The 16,443-nt window shown below is 31.9% G+C and overlaps 2 protein-coding genes across 2 annotated transcripts; one reads left to right on the top strand and one right to left on the bottom strand.

Moving 5' to 3' along the window:
• Window positions 1–367: 367 nt before the first annotated feature.
• LOC125833404 (non-structural maintenance of chromosomes element 4 homolog A-like) lies at window positions 368–4,224 on the bottom strand. Its single transcript, XM_049512552.1, has 7 exons — window positions 3,777–4,224; window positions 3,152–3,232; window positions 2,264–2,516; window positions 2,091–2,181; window positions 1,468–1,684; window positions 1,288–1,379; window positions 368–907 (listed from the first exon to the last, which is right to left on the bottom strand). The coding sequence occupies exons 1-7, from the start codon at window positions 3,985–3,987 to the stop codon at window positions 650–652; spliced, it is 1,203 nt and encodes a 400-aa protein (XP_049368509.1). The 5' UTR covers window positions 3,988–4,224; the 3' UTR covers window positions 368–649.
• An 8,074-nt stretch (window positions 4,225–12,298) lies between these two features.
• LOC125833396 (myb family transcription factor PHL5) lies at window positions 12,299–15,717 on the top strand. Its single transcript, XM_049512539.1, has 7 exons — window positions 12,299–13,193; window positions 13,621–13,807; window positions 13,898–13,974; window positions 14,070–14,109; window positions 14,899–14,953; window positions 15,034–15,103; window positions 15,212–15,717. Exons 1-7 carry the CDS (start codon window positions 12,636–12,638, stop codon window positions 15,428–15,430), a joined length of 1,206 nt encoding a protein of 401 aa, XP_049368496.1. The 5' UTR covers window positions 12,299–12,635; the 3' UTR covers window positions 15,431–15,717.
• Window positions 15,718–16,443: the final 726 nt, after the last annotated feature.

Below are 16,443 nucleotides of genomic sequence, written 5' to 3' on the forward strand. Positions count from 1 at the left end.
AAAGAAACATAATTTGAATTCACAAGTTTGATACAAAGTTATCATTTTCATAATGAACTAGATAATACATTATCCAAAAATAACACGATATTTTATTAGAACTACTACTAATACAACTATCAGCTATCAGCTACTAATGACTGACGTACCATATTTTCTAATTACCCAAAAAAATAAACTTTTTTCCTGGTAATCCACATATCTCATCACTTTTTGTTGTGTACACTTTTTTGGTAATGATGTTCAACCTCTGCACCAACCATGGTCATCCAGGCGTACCATAAAAATATACAACAGGGTCAATACCAACTTCTCTAAGAAATTCAGCTAAGCTATAATGGAATTCTAGCAGAGTCGTCATTTGAAAAAAAAAAAAACACTGAATTGTTACCACCAGTGTCACAATTACTTGTTTACTACAAACGGAGAACAATTTACAGAAAGCATAAAACTCACTTGGGGGATTTCCCAACATTTGAATTCCCATGTCCCCAACTAATGTCCATTTGGCACCTCTACGTCTATTAACCAAAGAGATATTGGCCAAAGAGGGGGTGGGAAGAAAATCAGAAGGAAGTTAACAAATTCCTAATACTTCACCAATAACTAAGGAACATCCTGCGTCATCTCAAAGTGGATAAACTGTAGCTTAGTCTTGTGTGAGCTTTCGTTTTCCTTTACGAATGGCAGCAGCTCTTGCAGAATTGTCACTTTCTGGGGAATCTTCAACTACAGTCTGCTCCTGCAAAACCAGACCACGATTCCGAGATAACTTCCTTATAGGTGTTGTTGAAACAGCTTGTTCCTTATCTACGGTACTTGATGCTGGTTGAGAAGTGGCTGGTATATCCGCTTCATTTCTGTGTGGCATTAATTCATCTCCAACAGCAACAGAAGCTAACATAAGCTGCATATAACGATGAAAATTCAGATCATTATCGGACTTAAAATGATCATTTAACATATTCAAAAATGTGCAGCAAAGTGGTAGAAAATTTGCTTAGAACAATAAACTGTTACGAATCACAGATGAAAATGAGCCGGATGGCAAAACTGATCAAACACCTATTAGTGCAGAATTATACAAATTTGACAGTTGTTTGTCGTCAACTAACTCCAAATCCTTGGCCATTAGGTTTGTGTGAGAAACATAGTTTTAGTAGAAGATAGAAAGTCATTCAGTGTGCTAATACGGCAATCTCAACAGATACAAAATATAGACCACCAAAACATCCACAGTCATGTATCATTTGAGAGAGAGGGAGAGAGAGAGATGGTTTGCGTTACCTTCCAATCCTGGAAGTCAAATCTAAAGACGAAGTGGTTATAAGAAACCTCCCCAGAAAGGACTGCATTAGAAGCAGGTGCATTCCTTGGTGCTGCATAAGCATTAGTTACGCAAGTCATGAAACAAGAAGTAGCAAAAGAAGAGAAATGAGAAAACAACTATGGATGTAAGAAACTTACAAACCCTATGACAGCCTTTGTCGTCAACAGTTATGTCAGCCCGCCCATCTTTAATTAGAAACGATAGGGCAAACAAATTTTCAACTGTTTGTGCAAAGGATCTTCTATTCAGGATTAAGTTTTCAAGCTTGGCATTTTTATGCCTCCTTAGAATCTGGAACATTGTCGCCATATTCTTGTCAGTGTCTGTCTTGCCTTCGCCATCAGGTTCATCTAGCTGAAAATATATCTAGAAATCTTAGGATACAATTCATTTCACCAAAGTAAGAAAAAGTTAGCTAATGGTTTTATACAGTTCAGAGGAACTACAGATGAAAAATGACTGCAGTCAGCAGCATGTAAAATAGAATGAATAAACAAGATTGCATACAGAGAAATAGTTTAGCTATGGAAATCTATAAGATAATAGTATCCAAACAAAATGCTTGCTTAAACTATTTTAGTGATAGACCCAATTCTTCAACAGACTTGATTTCTTCTAACAGAAAACATCAGAGTAAAGTACTTTAAATGTTTTAGCTCAAACTATATTCCAGCTTCTGATAAGGGGTAGCAATTTCATTATCCAATTTCCCCACAAAATAAGCAAGGACGTGTAGAGGCTTGTAAATCGGAATTTATACCTCCTCTGGGTGTTCACTTTCTGTTGGCATCACACGCTTTTTACGAACCACAGGATTGCGTTGCTTAATTTCAGTATTCATAGGTCCAATCCTGTGAATAATATAGATTAACATCTGTTTCAACAGTCAAAGCAGTACCTACCAAGAAAGAAGATGGATGATTGAACAATTACATAGTGCAGCATCCAGGAGCACCCCTGAAAACATGAGAGACTACACGACCAACATTGTACCAGTGCACAGAGTTTCCATCCTCTTCTGTCTTACGGCTGGATCCACCTTCTTGGCAAAAGTCCCTAAGTAAGCAACTAACAAAATCTGAAGGGGTCACGCCTCCATCACTATGTGCCTTTACAGTCGTCACCAACGTGTTTGTGATGTCCAGCAAGGCTTCAGCATCGGCAACCTGTTCCCTAGGTTTTTGTACTATATATAAAAAAGAAAAAAACTTCTAACTGAATTCAGTATATTCAAACATGATAGTGTTAATGAGTCATCAGGGTTGTGAACCTTCAAAATCTAAAAGAATAAGCTTTTGTTTCATTTCTCAACAATTAAATAAATCCCAAAAGTTGGAGGGAAAATGATCAAATGTATATTTCTCATGCTCCAAGTTTAAAGGAAATTATCAGGCATTCCATCAGCTTTCTGAAGAAAGTATTTTCCACTTACACTCAGCTTTGTTTAATTTTTTTTTTAATAAGGTTTTAACTCAGCATAAAATAAAGATTTGAGAAACAGACTAATCTAACAAATCAATCATAGTTATGCGAGCAAGTAATGAAAGGCTATCAATCCAATTACTGAAGAAACCATCTATTCTCAAATGCACTAATTCTTTTGCCAAATAGACCATGAGATTTAGCAACTGCATGCTGCGAAAATTTCAACTTTTGCAGTAGTACTTCCAAAACTCTAGAAAAAACAATTGTGTAACTTATTTTCAAGGTGGAGGGAGCATTCAGTGCACAAATTGCACACTCACACGGGCATAGATAAGCTACATTAAAATTAGTACATATAGTATCAATGCACCTGAAACGTAAAACTTGAATCAATACCTTGCTGATGTAGCCTTTCAACTTCCTCAATTATTGACTTAAATCTATCTGAATCAACTGTTGATATATTATCTCTCTCATCTGCAACAAACACACAAATATTATCGCCTAATTATGCAAAAACGACAGCAGCACCAGTTGCATTCATGGAATCAACTTACTAACATGAAATATTCACCATAAAATCAAAATCGAACTCTTTTAACTCCAACGGAAACTAATCTTAGAACCATCCAAAAAAAAGGTAAGAATTAGTTGCTAGCAAATGGCATCAAAAAGGCAAATTTAAAGAAGATGAAAATGACGATTCTCTACGACACTACAACTACCATGATTTCAGTGAAAAAGATACTACATTTTAGATTTTTGTTTTGTTTCGTTTGGCATTATATTTGTTCAAATGAATAGTATAATTATCTATAGCTATTTCACCAATAGTGAGTTGCATTACTTTCATTACCATCTGAAAACCTAAATTGCATATCTGAATTCTAATTAGATAAGTCATGAATCTACTCAGTTATGCAACAGAGCATCTAATCACACATAAAATGATAAAATTAACAAACAAAAAAACTGAATGCAAGCATATAAAGGAGCAAAAATTATGAAACTACTAAATTACCAGAAATCCGATTCTTAAAATTGAGATAATGAGAACGAAGAACTCTTCGCCCTAGTATAGTCTCTTCCTCCACCGAACTGTTATTGTTGTTGCTATTGCTGGGGCCTGCTACTGCTGCCGCCACTGCCTCTGCCGCTGCGGCACCATTTCTCCTTGTCTTGGCTCCATTACCGGGAGTATTAACTGGTTCGCGTTTTACAGCTCGAACCATTGCTTAATAAGGAAGCTTTTTATGAAAGAATTAGGGCGAAATTGTTCATAGAAGATTCGAGAATCAACGAAGCAGATCGAAGAAATTGAGAAATCAGAGAAGAAAATTGCTAATAATTGAAATCCAGAAGAAGAAGGAGAAGTAAGAACCCTATGAATATTCAAAAAAAGTTGAAACCTCCATTGAGGCGCGCTGTGAGTAATTTCTCCCTTTCCCTCTCTCGCTCTTGTGTATAAATTTTGGGTAATGATGAAAATAGTCCTTAGTATGTTTTAAAAGTGCTGGATTTGGCCCCCTAAGTTTTTTTTTTTTTGGATGACAATGAGACCTGCTCGGCTGCTCCTATGCAATAACTCGCAAATCACATAAGGGAGATAATCCGCACTAGGCAAACCGCTATCCTTTGGATGCGCACGAGGTAAAACCACGCTCTTATAAAATAGAGCACAAACCACATAAGAGAGGTAAACCGCACTAGGTAGCCCAGTGCAAGGCAAGAGATTTCAAACTTGAGACCTCCAACATGGAAGTCTCAAGCCCAAATCATTGGGTCACTCTGAAGGGTTTGGCCCCTAAGTTATATAAGTAAAGACAACCATTATTTTTATTGTCAAAATAAATTGTGGAAACATAACCTAATGTACTTTAGCTAAATCGAGGATATTTTAGGCTTCCTTTTATGTTACGTATATTGAATATATTCAATTATTCATCATATAACTGCAATTTTCTTCAAGCTCTATTGCTCGTGGAACTTTCAAATTAGATTAGAAATTTTAGTGTGAAATATTAAATTGTATTAAACGTATACTAATGGTCTTAGAATTACAAATGGTTTTAGAAGTAGATAGTCTGAAACCTTTAACCCTAGCTTTCTTTGTGGGCAAACTTTCATGGGGCAGTTAGCAAAGTCAAAGTGTATAAGAATAGGACTAAATAAAATGTATCGATAATATTGAGATTAGCAATGATGATATTAGTTATATTGAAATTACTTCTTATCCACGGTTTGATTTGGTATATCAAAGGTGGTTTGTCATTAACTATATTTACTCATGTTTTAATAACTTTTGTATTGATAATGTCATGATTTGTTATATATTAGTTACACATCTTCTAATAATGAATTAGGTGCATAGCTAATATATATTATTTTCCTAAATGTATCCTATCAAACGATCCTCGATGTAAAAAAAAGTGGCAAGCGGATCCAAGATAATCCATTTCTAAAGCTATTGGGCCTACTCGGGTAATAATCAGGATTTGTTGGGTTAAGGCCCAAAGCCTGTAATGGCATATTGGCCTACCTCATTGTAACTTGAGTCGAGATTTGACCGTATCAGTGCAGATACAAAGGATTATCTACGAGTTTATCGGAATTCAGTATTTAATAGTAAATTTAATTATTATTTTGGAGTCATGGTAAAAACCTATAAATTTGATTGATCTCTAATTACGTTATAGGTGTATTGATGGTGATATTGTGACGATTGCCAAAAGTAATGGTAGTTATGTGGGGGAGGTGGTTGTACTTTTGGGGATGTAATTATAATTGTTGTGTATCTACGGACTATAATGTGAGATGAATTTTCATAGTATTCATTACGTAAATACATTTTAATGGCTTTCAAACTCAATATAAGATCTTAATATATTAAGATATATTTATTTAGATTCGAACTTTCATCGAACACAAATAAACATCAATGACATGCCATCTCTATCATCCATAAACCGTGGAAATCTTATTCTAAAAACACCCTATAAGAATATTTTCAACTTTTATTCACTTTATTGCCCATTTTATTGAAGTATCTCTTATTGGGTTAGGCAAATTATGATCTTAAAACATGATGAGAATTCTTTAAAAAATAGTGGTCACCAATTTATGCTCTTTTCAACGATGGCAAGAGTGGTTTTAGGGTGTGTTTGGTATAAAATTTCAAACTTTTCCATATTTGGTTAATTAAAATATTATGAGAAATATTTTTTGTGATTTTTTTTTTTTATAAATGACATTTCAAGTTCAGTGTCTTATTCTCACCCCAACACCCCAAACTCCACTCCTTGACCACCTCGCCACACCGTCCTATAGACTTCATATATCAGAGTCTATCCGGAGAAGAGAGTTAGCTTTCTACTGAGTGTCGAGTAATACTTGCTCAAGGCCAAATAATTGCACAAATACCTACTACAACTCCCATAATATTTTCTTAAATTAGGTATAAATGTTATTGAAATTATAATATTATTTTATTTACTCATCAAACATCAAAAAATATATAAGAAAATCATTTTTAAGAAATAAAAAATCATAGAAAACATATTTATTCCTACCAAACGTACCCTTAGTAAAGGGCGATTAAAATTAGTCAATAGACGTGGGTTACACTAAAGGTGCGAAATGAATTTTATGATAGTGATTTGCAAAGGGTTTAAATTTTCTTGTGAAATTAAATTATTTAAAAATAATAAGGCCGTGTTTGGAGAGTTTTGACAATTTAAAGACAGACTCTAAGGCTCCTCTATAGTTTTCTTGTTGTCATATTGTTTATAATTTGATGCCAAACGTTATATTATTATAAAGAAATCATAGAAGATTAATAATTCTATTTTTAGGGTTTCTTTGTTTGTTAGATTTTATTCATCCTTACAAGATTTTGACCTTTTGGGGGTGTCTTTTTCTTATTCCGAGTTATAGAACGTTGAATTAGTTTATAATATTTAATGATTTAATTAAAATTAAAGAGACATAATGTTCATTAAAGAGTACTGACTTTTCATAACGAGCTCTCTTTTTCTTTTCTTATATATGAGAATTTTCTTAAAATAACGTAAAGTATAATTTTGCATTATATTAAATTCTGTTAGATCTCGAAAAACTTGTAATTCCTAAATAAAAAATATGAATGATATTCCTTTATATGGAATTATGAACAATAATGGTGTTATGTTGAAGTCTTTCTTTTTTAATTTCGTTTTATTGTTTTTTCCTAACTTATGAAATGCTTGTTAAAAAGATTGAATGATTCTTTTCTTATAAAACTATTTTTAGAACCCCTATGTGGAGATGGAATCTTTATAAATTATAATAAAATACTTAAAATATTTTTTAATTAAAGACATTGTTATTTTAAAACACGTGTAAAAAGAAAAATTCATCTTGATGGAATCCGACAATTTAAAAAGGAGAAAATCATTTTCATTCACATCTCTCTCTAGTCTGCATTATATAATTATTAATGACTATCTAATCTCCACTTATTGCAATTTTATTATTTATCAATGTAATGGTTGAGAAGAAGAAGAAGTTCCAAAATGTATATAAAAAATAACAATTTCCATTTTTGGATATTAGGGTTAAATGTATGTTCCCAATTCTATTATGTTATTTTACAAAAATAAAAATAGGAAAATAGACAAGAGACTTTTGAGATTTAACAAATATATACTCTGTAAAAAGTCTTTGAGATATTATCATTTTTCTTTTTTTCTGGTGAGGTCGGTAATATATTCAATGACGACATTTATAATAGAGGGTCGATAAAGATGGATTAAAAAGAAGGACTGACAAATTTTTAGATTATTAAGCTTTTGAAAAAAGGGATGTATCCATTACATGACATTCTGAGTGTTATGTTGATAGAAGAAATTGACTAATTTTATAAAGCCTAACACAACCAAAATGGATAATACACACCATATATGCTTGATTTTTGTATGACATATTTATTTTTTTAAAGCTATAGAGCATTTCAATAAGAATAGTATTTTTTTTATGTTTAAAGACAATTGATTTCATCATTAAAGTTATAATTATACAGTCGCATATATATAATACGTTTTATATTACAAATTTCTAAAGGTCTATTTTTTCAATCGTTAAAATTTGTCAATAATTAAGTATCTTTACATACTTATAGTTGTGAATTTCACTCTCATTGAGTTCATTAATCATACAAATCTTTTATTAAATATCCATGGAAAAAAATCAATTTATTCTTTCAGCTCTTTCTATGTTTCAACAATGTGATATTTTTAAAACAATTATTTTCTAAAATAATTTTTTTTTAAATCTTATCCAAACGACGACAAGAATATGCAAAATGAGAAGCCAAAAAATTTGGCTAAGATCAAATATATTATATACTTAACATAATAGTAGCATAGTTTTAATTTGCCTATTGATCAATACCAACTGGCCAATGTGTTTGAAGTTTTCTATAAGGTGTCCTTTGAACAATTTAAGAGGCAAAATAGCTATGTAATTGTAATGTTCATCTAAAAACAAAAAATAAAAGGTCCTTTTCATAATTCTGTAAATAATAAATTCATCTCTTTTTGCCCTTTTTCTTTAATTATATTTTAATGCCAAAAGCATCCAAAAATGAAATTTTTGAATATGAATCTATTCCACCAAGTGGACAAACAACAAGCGACAACATACTCAGTGTAATCATACATGAAAAGTCAGAAGAAAATTGAGTGAAAGACGTGTAAGTATACTATATTCCTACCTCGTGGAGGTAGATATATATACTGTTTTCAAAAGACTTTCAATTTAAATAACATATATCAAAATACTTTTAAGAAAAAAATACAAAAATTATGAGAGGACATAGCAAATACAAGTTAGTCAATTAATATCCCGTTAATTTAGGGGAATTAATCATTTTTCGGTACTTACCTATTGTAACATGCTCTTATTGTCCCAAATTGGAAATATCACACAATGACACAAATAATAATAGAATATAAAAGTCAACGAAGAAATCCTTTTTTTTCTTGCATATTTTATGTAAGATCGTTTTCATTCTTTCTTTTTCTTTTCTTTTTTTCGTTTAAAATTTGGGTTGATTAAATAAAAGATAAGTATAGTTAGCCACTAAATCAAGAATGTTAAAGCCTGTAAAGATAAATAATAACAATTTTTTTTTTGGAATTATGGATTGACATTCTTCATTAGGTAAAACTACACATATATAAAAAATTGTAAAAAAAATAAAATCTCCCTCCAATAAGAAAATACTTTAAAAAAAAAACTAGACTCTTCGTATAATAACTTAGTGAAACAATAATTCCAAAAATATATATAGAGGAAGAAAAAGTATTAAGGATATTGGCAAGGGGTTGTACCTAAATATAATTAACGAACAAATAATTGATTTTAATTAGTATCTTTTAAATTATTTAAGCTATAATTATATGCTAAACTGATTAGAATATAGATCATTCATGTGCTTCATCAAATAATTGCAGTCGATTATTCCGTTTAATCATTTCATAATTAACAATAGTTAATCATAAAAGTCCCACTTCTCATTTGATTAATTTTTTAATGATATAAAAACAAGTTCTCCAAATAGAAACCCCAAAGAAACCATTGTTGTTGCATTTTATTTATTTATTTATTTATTTTGGCTACTTGGCTACTAGCACATAGTGGAAACCGGCCATTTGTATTCTTTTTTAATTGGTCAAAAGAGAAATAAATGAAGTAGTTCGCTTTTATGCATGGTCCGAGAAGAGTCATACGTGGGTTCGTCCGAACCCATCAACCCCACCTAACTCTGTCTTTAAGGATCAAGATATAATCAGAGTGATGGGGTGAAGCTAAAGTTTATCGAATTCTTTAACTTTAGTTCAAACATGCATCATATTCATATTAAGAAATATTTCACTAAACTAATATGTATGAAAATTAAATCAAGAACCTAGTTACTAACACATAATATCGATAAGAGGAAGTTGTTCGGATGCTAAACATCTCTACTTCTGAAAAAAATATATTAAGTTTAAATTCTAGCTCCATCTCTACCTCTAATGTAATATAGGTGGTCTAAATAAAAAGTTAGAATTAAAACTTTAAAGCTTATGAATTTAAATTCCAAACTTTTTAAAATTACTGAGTTCTAATCAATAATTTAGTAGATTTTTTTCAATACAAATTAAAGCATGGATCAAAGCTACTGGAAGCACTAGCTAGCTAGCTCCTCTCCAGAGTCTGTCTCAACATAAATATGTGATCCAATATTAATGACTGATTTCATAATTAACTTGTAATAATTTATATATAAATTAATCACGTAAAATAATTTTATTATTGACCGAAAATTCCCTCCATTTTAACACTTAACCCCACAAAAAAAAAAACAAATTATTCTGGAGGATTGGATATTTTATTACTGTAAATGTCAGCTACATATTGATCAAGATTTTGAAAAAAATAATATGAGATAACCAAGGTGGTTTCTTGTTTTTTAGTTTTTGTTTGATACTACGTGGAGAATCAATCTGATGATTCACTTTTTGTCTACTTCTTGCTTGTACAATAAACAGCTTAGCACTCAAAGTGAAGCCCTTCGATAGATTCGATTAGGATTGATTTTTAAGATCGAAATTTTATTAAAATGTATGTCTACTGATATTTGTTAAAATCTTCGACTTACACGATGTGTTCTTCACATACTCCAGCTATAATAAATAAATAAAAAATAATGGGCTGATGGTCTATTGGTATATATGCATGTTAATTGTTTTTGAACTTTTAAATTATATACATTAACGATATTAAAAAATTAATGCAGTTTAATTACATGATATAGCATGCCATTTACCATTTTTTAAAGTTGTACAAGTAACATGTTTCAAACATCCAAAATACACTATTTGAGAGAATCTAACAAGCCCACGTCATTTTTTAAGAATTCGAACAAATAAAATTATGATTTTAGGCGTAAATTTCTCCTCGTTCCATTTTTTCACATAAGAAAGTGTTGGGGTTTATTTGCCCTAATTTCTTACCATAAATAGGTTTTCCTTTTAGGAAAAGGTTTTAATATTTTACTAGTCCTTTTCTTGTAGGAAAGGTTTTAGAACTCTATAAATATAGGCTTGTTCCTTCTAACTTAATCAGCATTCACAATGTAGTCCTAGGGTTTTGAGAGTTGCGGTTATGGGGGAGAATTTTGTGTACCTCCTTGTATTCCGAGTGAATTGTTTGAGGTTGTTTCTCTCCATATTTTGTACTCTCATATTTATAGTGGATTGCTCATCTCCTTTGTGGACGTAGGTCGATTGACCGAACCATGTTAAATCTGTCTCTTTTGGTATATTTCTCGTTTGTCTTCTTGCTTGTGGTCTTTCGAGGTTTGCTTTGCTAGCTTTCGCATTACACCTGCTTATTTCGATCCTAACAGAAAGGAAGAAGAAAAATGAAAGAATAAAACATGTATTATTATTAATTTAATTAATAAACCAATAAGAGAGAGGTTTATTTATCCAAATGTCTCCTTTTTAGGTTATTATTTAGATTTTATTTTTATTTTAAAAAGTTGTATGAATATAGTTTTTGAAATTGATAAAACATGATTCTATGAAAAAAATTGACCGTACTCTATATTTTCTACTCATAATGGTTCTCTCAAGCATCTTGTTCATCTATGTTTCATCGGGAGGATTGCCCTCTCAATATTTTTAGTTTTCTCAAAAAGAATCTTTCGATGTAAGTTGCAGAAGAAATAAAAAAATAAAAGGAATGTGTGTGTATAAGGAAGTTTCTAGGCATGAACCACTATAGGCTACTGAGAATAATTAAGCTTGAGATAAGAGTATTAATTAGTGGATATATACCATTCCTCATAAATTTATTATGTTGACAGATGCACCCATAAACTATATTCTTTTATCATCTAAAAATGATGCTAAAATCAATTGTTTAACCTTATATTCCCCCTTTTAAAAAAATTCTGTATCTTTTTCACTTTTCATTTTAATAGTTTAAGAACAAAACACAAAAGGACACTTAAATTCTAGGCAAACATCGTTATGGTGGCATCGTTTGTCTGAAAATTTAATAGCTGCTAGTAAGATATTGTTAATTTGGTATATATGTATGTATACTGTCGTTTGATTTTATATATTGTGTATCAAGAAGAAGAAATATACTTGATAACCAATTTAACCAATACTTAGAAAGAGTACGAATGCAAAAAAGGCATACCTTTTCCTCGTGAAGTTGTGATCATAGCTTATGGATATCATTTAAATATTTTTTTTTTCTTTTAGAAATTTGTACTTGATATTACCATAATATTTTGTTTTTATACATAATATATAATTGTCAGTGTTATTATAGGTAGAATGTTGCTATAGTAAAGTAAAATATAACATGAAAAATCGATCGGGATTTGATAGTGAAATGTTGGTATGAGGAGGTTTGACTGTATTTCTTTGTTGGAAGGGACAAAATGCTTATATATAGTAGTAGTAAATAGTTCACCTTGTAAAATGTTATGGTCTTATCATTTGTTCATTCCTTATCTACATTACAGAATATTTAAAATATAGTCGGCATTTGGCACTTACATGTTGACATATTCATATTCTCTATATCATGTGTATGGAGTCATTCAGCATATAACAAAAAGAAGAAGAAATTAGGAGCAAAGATTCAATTTTTATTTTTCAAGAATCTTCATCCTTTTAGTTCTTGATTTTTCGCGCTTTTTAATTAAGACTTTCATTCAAGAAATGCAGTTTGTTTGTTGAAAAGAATAAAACAGAATCACCCTTCTTTGTATATTTTGATAGAAGTTGCTATTTTCTTGATCTTGATCTTGATCTTGACTAGTCGTTTTGGCGAAAAAATGAGTATTCAGAACTATGAATTAGCAAGTGATTGCAACTCAGAGTTCCCACAGATGGGATTTTGTTTCCAGACTGAAAATTCTGCAGAAAATGGTTGTCAACAGCAGCAACAGAATTTTTGGCCTAGTACTGATTCATCATCATCGAGAACGATTATAAGTCGAATAGGATCATCACCTTCAGCTTTTTTTGCTACAGAGAGGTACCTTGGATTAACACAATATGAATACCAAGACAACAATAATAGTTGTTCTCAACTATCCAAGAATCTTGGTCCTCAAACTACGTCGTTTACTCAGCAATGTGGAAATGGATTCTTGGCAGATTCATCAGCACGAGTTGACACCGATTTTCCTAAGATTTCAATGCCATCATTCATCAGATCACAGTTTTCAAGTAGTCAACCATTTGGTCCTGAAGGACTCTATGGAAATCCTTTTAGTAATCTATCAGAGAAAGAGAGGATTTTGCTTCTTAAGAGTAAGTTGTTTAGAGAAATTGACTCTTCAAATAGGCAGCCTGCTTCAATCCCGTTTCAAGGAAATCAAGACTATGGTGTAAGTACTTGATTCTTGTCTACATAATACAGTCAAATCTCTCTGTAACGATTTTGTTTCTCCTGATATGTTTTGGTTGCTATAATAAGATGTTGTTATCGAGAACATCTAATATAGCGTAATATGAAAGTTTGCTCCAAAGAAAACTTGGCTGGTATAGAGAGGTCTGACTGTAGTATTTTTTCCAAGTAATTGAATTTAAGTACTTTCAATTGATTGTTGTCTACATAATACAGTCAAACCTCTCTATAACAGTGTTGTTTGTCCTGATATGATTTGGTTGCTATAGCGAGATGTTGTTATTGAGAACCATCTAATATTACGTAATATGAAAGTCTGTTCCAAAGAAAACTTGGCCGTTATAGAGAGGTCTGACTGTAGTATTGTTTTTCAAGTTTTTATTCTGACTCGAGTTATGTTCCAACAGGTCTCAAATAATACATGTGGTTTTAACTTGGTACATATAAGGCAACAATCTGGAAGTCAATCAGCAAATAGTTTTAACAACTCTGGATGTTCTGGAGGATCTTTATCGAGTAAGGCACGAATCAGGTGGACTCAGGATCTTCATGATCGATTTGTTGAGTGTGTAAATCGTCTTGGAGGAGCTGACAGTAAGTAAATTTACACATTTTTTTAACTTTTGTTTCTTTGGAGGTGATCATTTTGGCTATGGATTAATTGTTCTTCACTTCATTTGCCAGAGGCGACGCCAAAGGCAATACTAAAGCTGATGGATTCAGAAGGATTAACAATTTTTCATGTAAAAAGTCATTTACAGGTACTTGTTAATATGAAAGAAATACTTTCTTGGAACACTTTTTGTATTTAGACAAAATTCTGAATCAAATGTTTTTTCCTTCTTGTTTTGACTAGAAATATCGAAATGCAAAGTTCATCCCTGAGTCGACAGAAGGTATGTATTATCCGAAATAAGCTTCATGTTTATTATGTAAGACATATTCATCCCACAGCTTGAAGCCTTGAACCCGTGACTTACAGTTCAGACAGAGACAATTTTATTGTTGCTCCAAGGCTCTCCTCATTACGCAAGCATCAGTACAGATGCATGCTGCTTGTTTTATGCCTTTTTGTGTCAATTTCTGAGCAAAAAAATCAAATATGTTTCTCCAAATACAAGATCCTTAACCACATAGAAGTATCCTTGTCTTGACAAACAGTTAATTCACCTTAATCCCAAACAAGTTGAAGTCCGTTATATGAATCTTCACGAACCATGTTATAGACCTTCTTTGAAAAATCCTCTCTGCTTTTCATTTTTTTTTATTTATGCAACAAGTGGATCCAACATGATGAAAAACACAAGAAGAGACTATCTCCTTAAACAAATATGCTAATAGTAAATCTGTTGAAGTCTTTGAAATCTCAGAAGATTGAAAGAACATTTTCATCTTACTTCTTAGACATTTCACTTTAATTTTATTTCGTATGATGATGATATGAAATGAGCTTTAAATGAAGGAGTGGGGGATTCATATAGCGGACCCCAACTTGTTTGAGACCGAGGCGTAGTTGTTGTTGTTTAAATTTGATATTTTCAGCAAACTACAAACTTAATTTTAACTCTGCTTGTGGAAAAATGCTCTCTGAGATGTACTCATATCTGCCATTACATGCCAAGTACTTAATCTTAAAGTTTCCATCTCTTTCTGGAAATGAGAGTGCCCTCCTTCCTATGATGCAGGGAGATCTGGAAAAACAGACAGCCCGAATAATGTGTCACAGATCGACAGCAAAACGTATGTTCCTTGCAACTATCTTAACAAATTTTCGTGACTATTTTAGCTGGAAAGTTACCTTAATCCAGATTTCTTTTCAGTGGAATGCAAATCAAAGAAGCATTGCATATGCAACTAGAAGTCCAGAGACGCCTTCACGAGCAACTAGAGGTACATTTAGTACATGAAAAGATATAAATTTTAACACTTGTAGGCATGCTTAGAGCTGAAACAGTATCAAGGGAATCTTTCTAAATCTTTTTGTCTTTCTGTTGTTAGATTCAGCGGAAGTTACAATTGAGGATCGAAGAACAAGGGGAGCAGTTGAAGAAGATATTTGAACAACAACAACAAACAACTAGGAGTCTCTTGGAGACGCGAAATTCAAGCATTTCGTCTCCTGCTGATCAGTTCACCCCGCACGAAGATGAAGTTTTTGCTGCAGAAAGCTTCAATAATACTCATTTCCAATCTAATATAAGTTACAATGACATGTAAACAACATTAGTTTTACATTTTTTCAGCTAGTTTTTGAAAGAGAGTCGACGTTAGCATTTCTGTAGAGATAATTTTGCCTCCCAAGCAAACTACACAAAAAAAAAAATGTATATTACAAAGTGCAGACATAAATATCATGCAAAAAACTTAAAGTACTTCATTCATGCTATATGTTCAATGGTGCTCTGGTGTGCATAAGGAGAAATTTGACTAATGATAGTTATTTAATAAGGTGATCTTGTAAGTTGTAATATGCTTGTATACACTAAATTTTGTCTTTGCTTCTCTGTAGTTTGCCCTCAAGTGTGACACAACGTATATCATGAGAACTTCGCGCTTCAAGCTTTAACGTTTACTGAAATGACTTAAAAGTTCTGAAAATTGGAAACTAGTTAAGCCTAACTTAAGACTAAAGTATCTAAAGTTCAGACCTTCGAGTCTGAAGTTCAAATTCATGTTTACCCTTTTTCTTCACATCGTTTTATTCGAGTTATACCATTTTGTGAGAGCATTGTATGCAACAAGAAAACAAGATACCTTCTACAGCCAGAATTTCTAATAGCAAGCAATTCTCCATCTTTTGGTCTGTGTTGGCTCCTTGTGTTTCCATCCGTCCGTCTACATAAAAAGAGACAAAAACACAGAAGCAACAACATGATGAAGAACACAAGGAGAGACTATTGCCTTACACAATTCTAATTATAAAATCTATTGAAATCTTTGGAACCTCAGAAGATTGAAAACAACATTTTCATCTCACTTCTTAGGCATTTCCAACTTGAAAAGGAATTATACATTGTTTTCCTCCTATAAATCTGCCTTGTGATGGCAGGATTTTAGCATCCACACTACTGTATACTACATCAACAAAAGAGCAGTACAAGGACATTGCACAACTATAGTTGAAATCTGAAAAATGGACAGCCCGAATAATGTGACACAGATCGACAGCAACACGTATGTTCTATAATCTGCAACTGTCTTAACCAATTTTCTTGATTAATTTAGCTGGA

The sequence above is a fragment of the Solanum verrucosum genome, unplaced genomic scaffold, assembly GCF_900185275.1.
Source record: "Solanum verrucosum unplaced genomic scaffold, falcon-dt-bn FXZP01000285.1, whole genome shotgun sequence".
Taxonomy (NCBI): domain Eukaryota; kingdom Viridiplantae; phylum Streptophyta; class Magnoliopsida; order Solanales; family Solanaceae; genus Solanum; species Solanum verrucosum.

What these genes read in the sequence shown, in the direction of transcription:
- LOC125833404 (XM_049512552.1), bottom strand. Translation starts at nt 3,987, where the DNA reads ATGGTTCGAGCTGTAAAACGCGAACCAGTTAATACTCCCGGTAATGGA. An exon ending in TTTTAAGAATCGGATTTCTG is followed by an intron (nt 3,233 to 3,776) that starts GTAATTTAGTAG and finishes TGTTTGTTGCAG; the next exon opens with ATGAGAGAGATAATATATCA. An exon ending in CAAAGGCTGTCATAGGGTTT is followed by an intron (nt 1,380 to 1,467) that starts GTAAGTTTCTTA and finishes ATGCTTATGCAG; the next exon opens with CACCAAGGAATGCACCTGCT.
- LOC125833396 (XM_049512539.1), top strand. Translation starts at nt 12,636, where the DNA reads ATGAGTATTCAGAACTATGAATTAGCAAGTGATTGCAACTCAGAGTTC. An exon ending in AAGGAAATCAAGACTATGGT is followed by an intron (nt 13,194 to 13,620) that starts GTAAGTACTTGA and finishes ATGTTCCAACAG; the next exon opens with GTCTCAAATAATACATGTGG. An exon ending in TCGTCTTGGAGGAGCTGACA is followed by an intron (nt 13,808 to 13,897) that starts GTAAGTAAATTT and finishes TTCATTTGCCAG; the next exon opens with AGGCGACGCCAAAGGCAATA.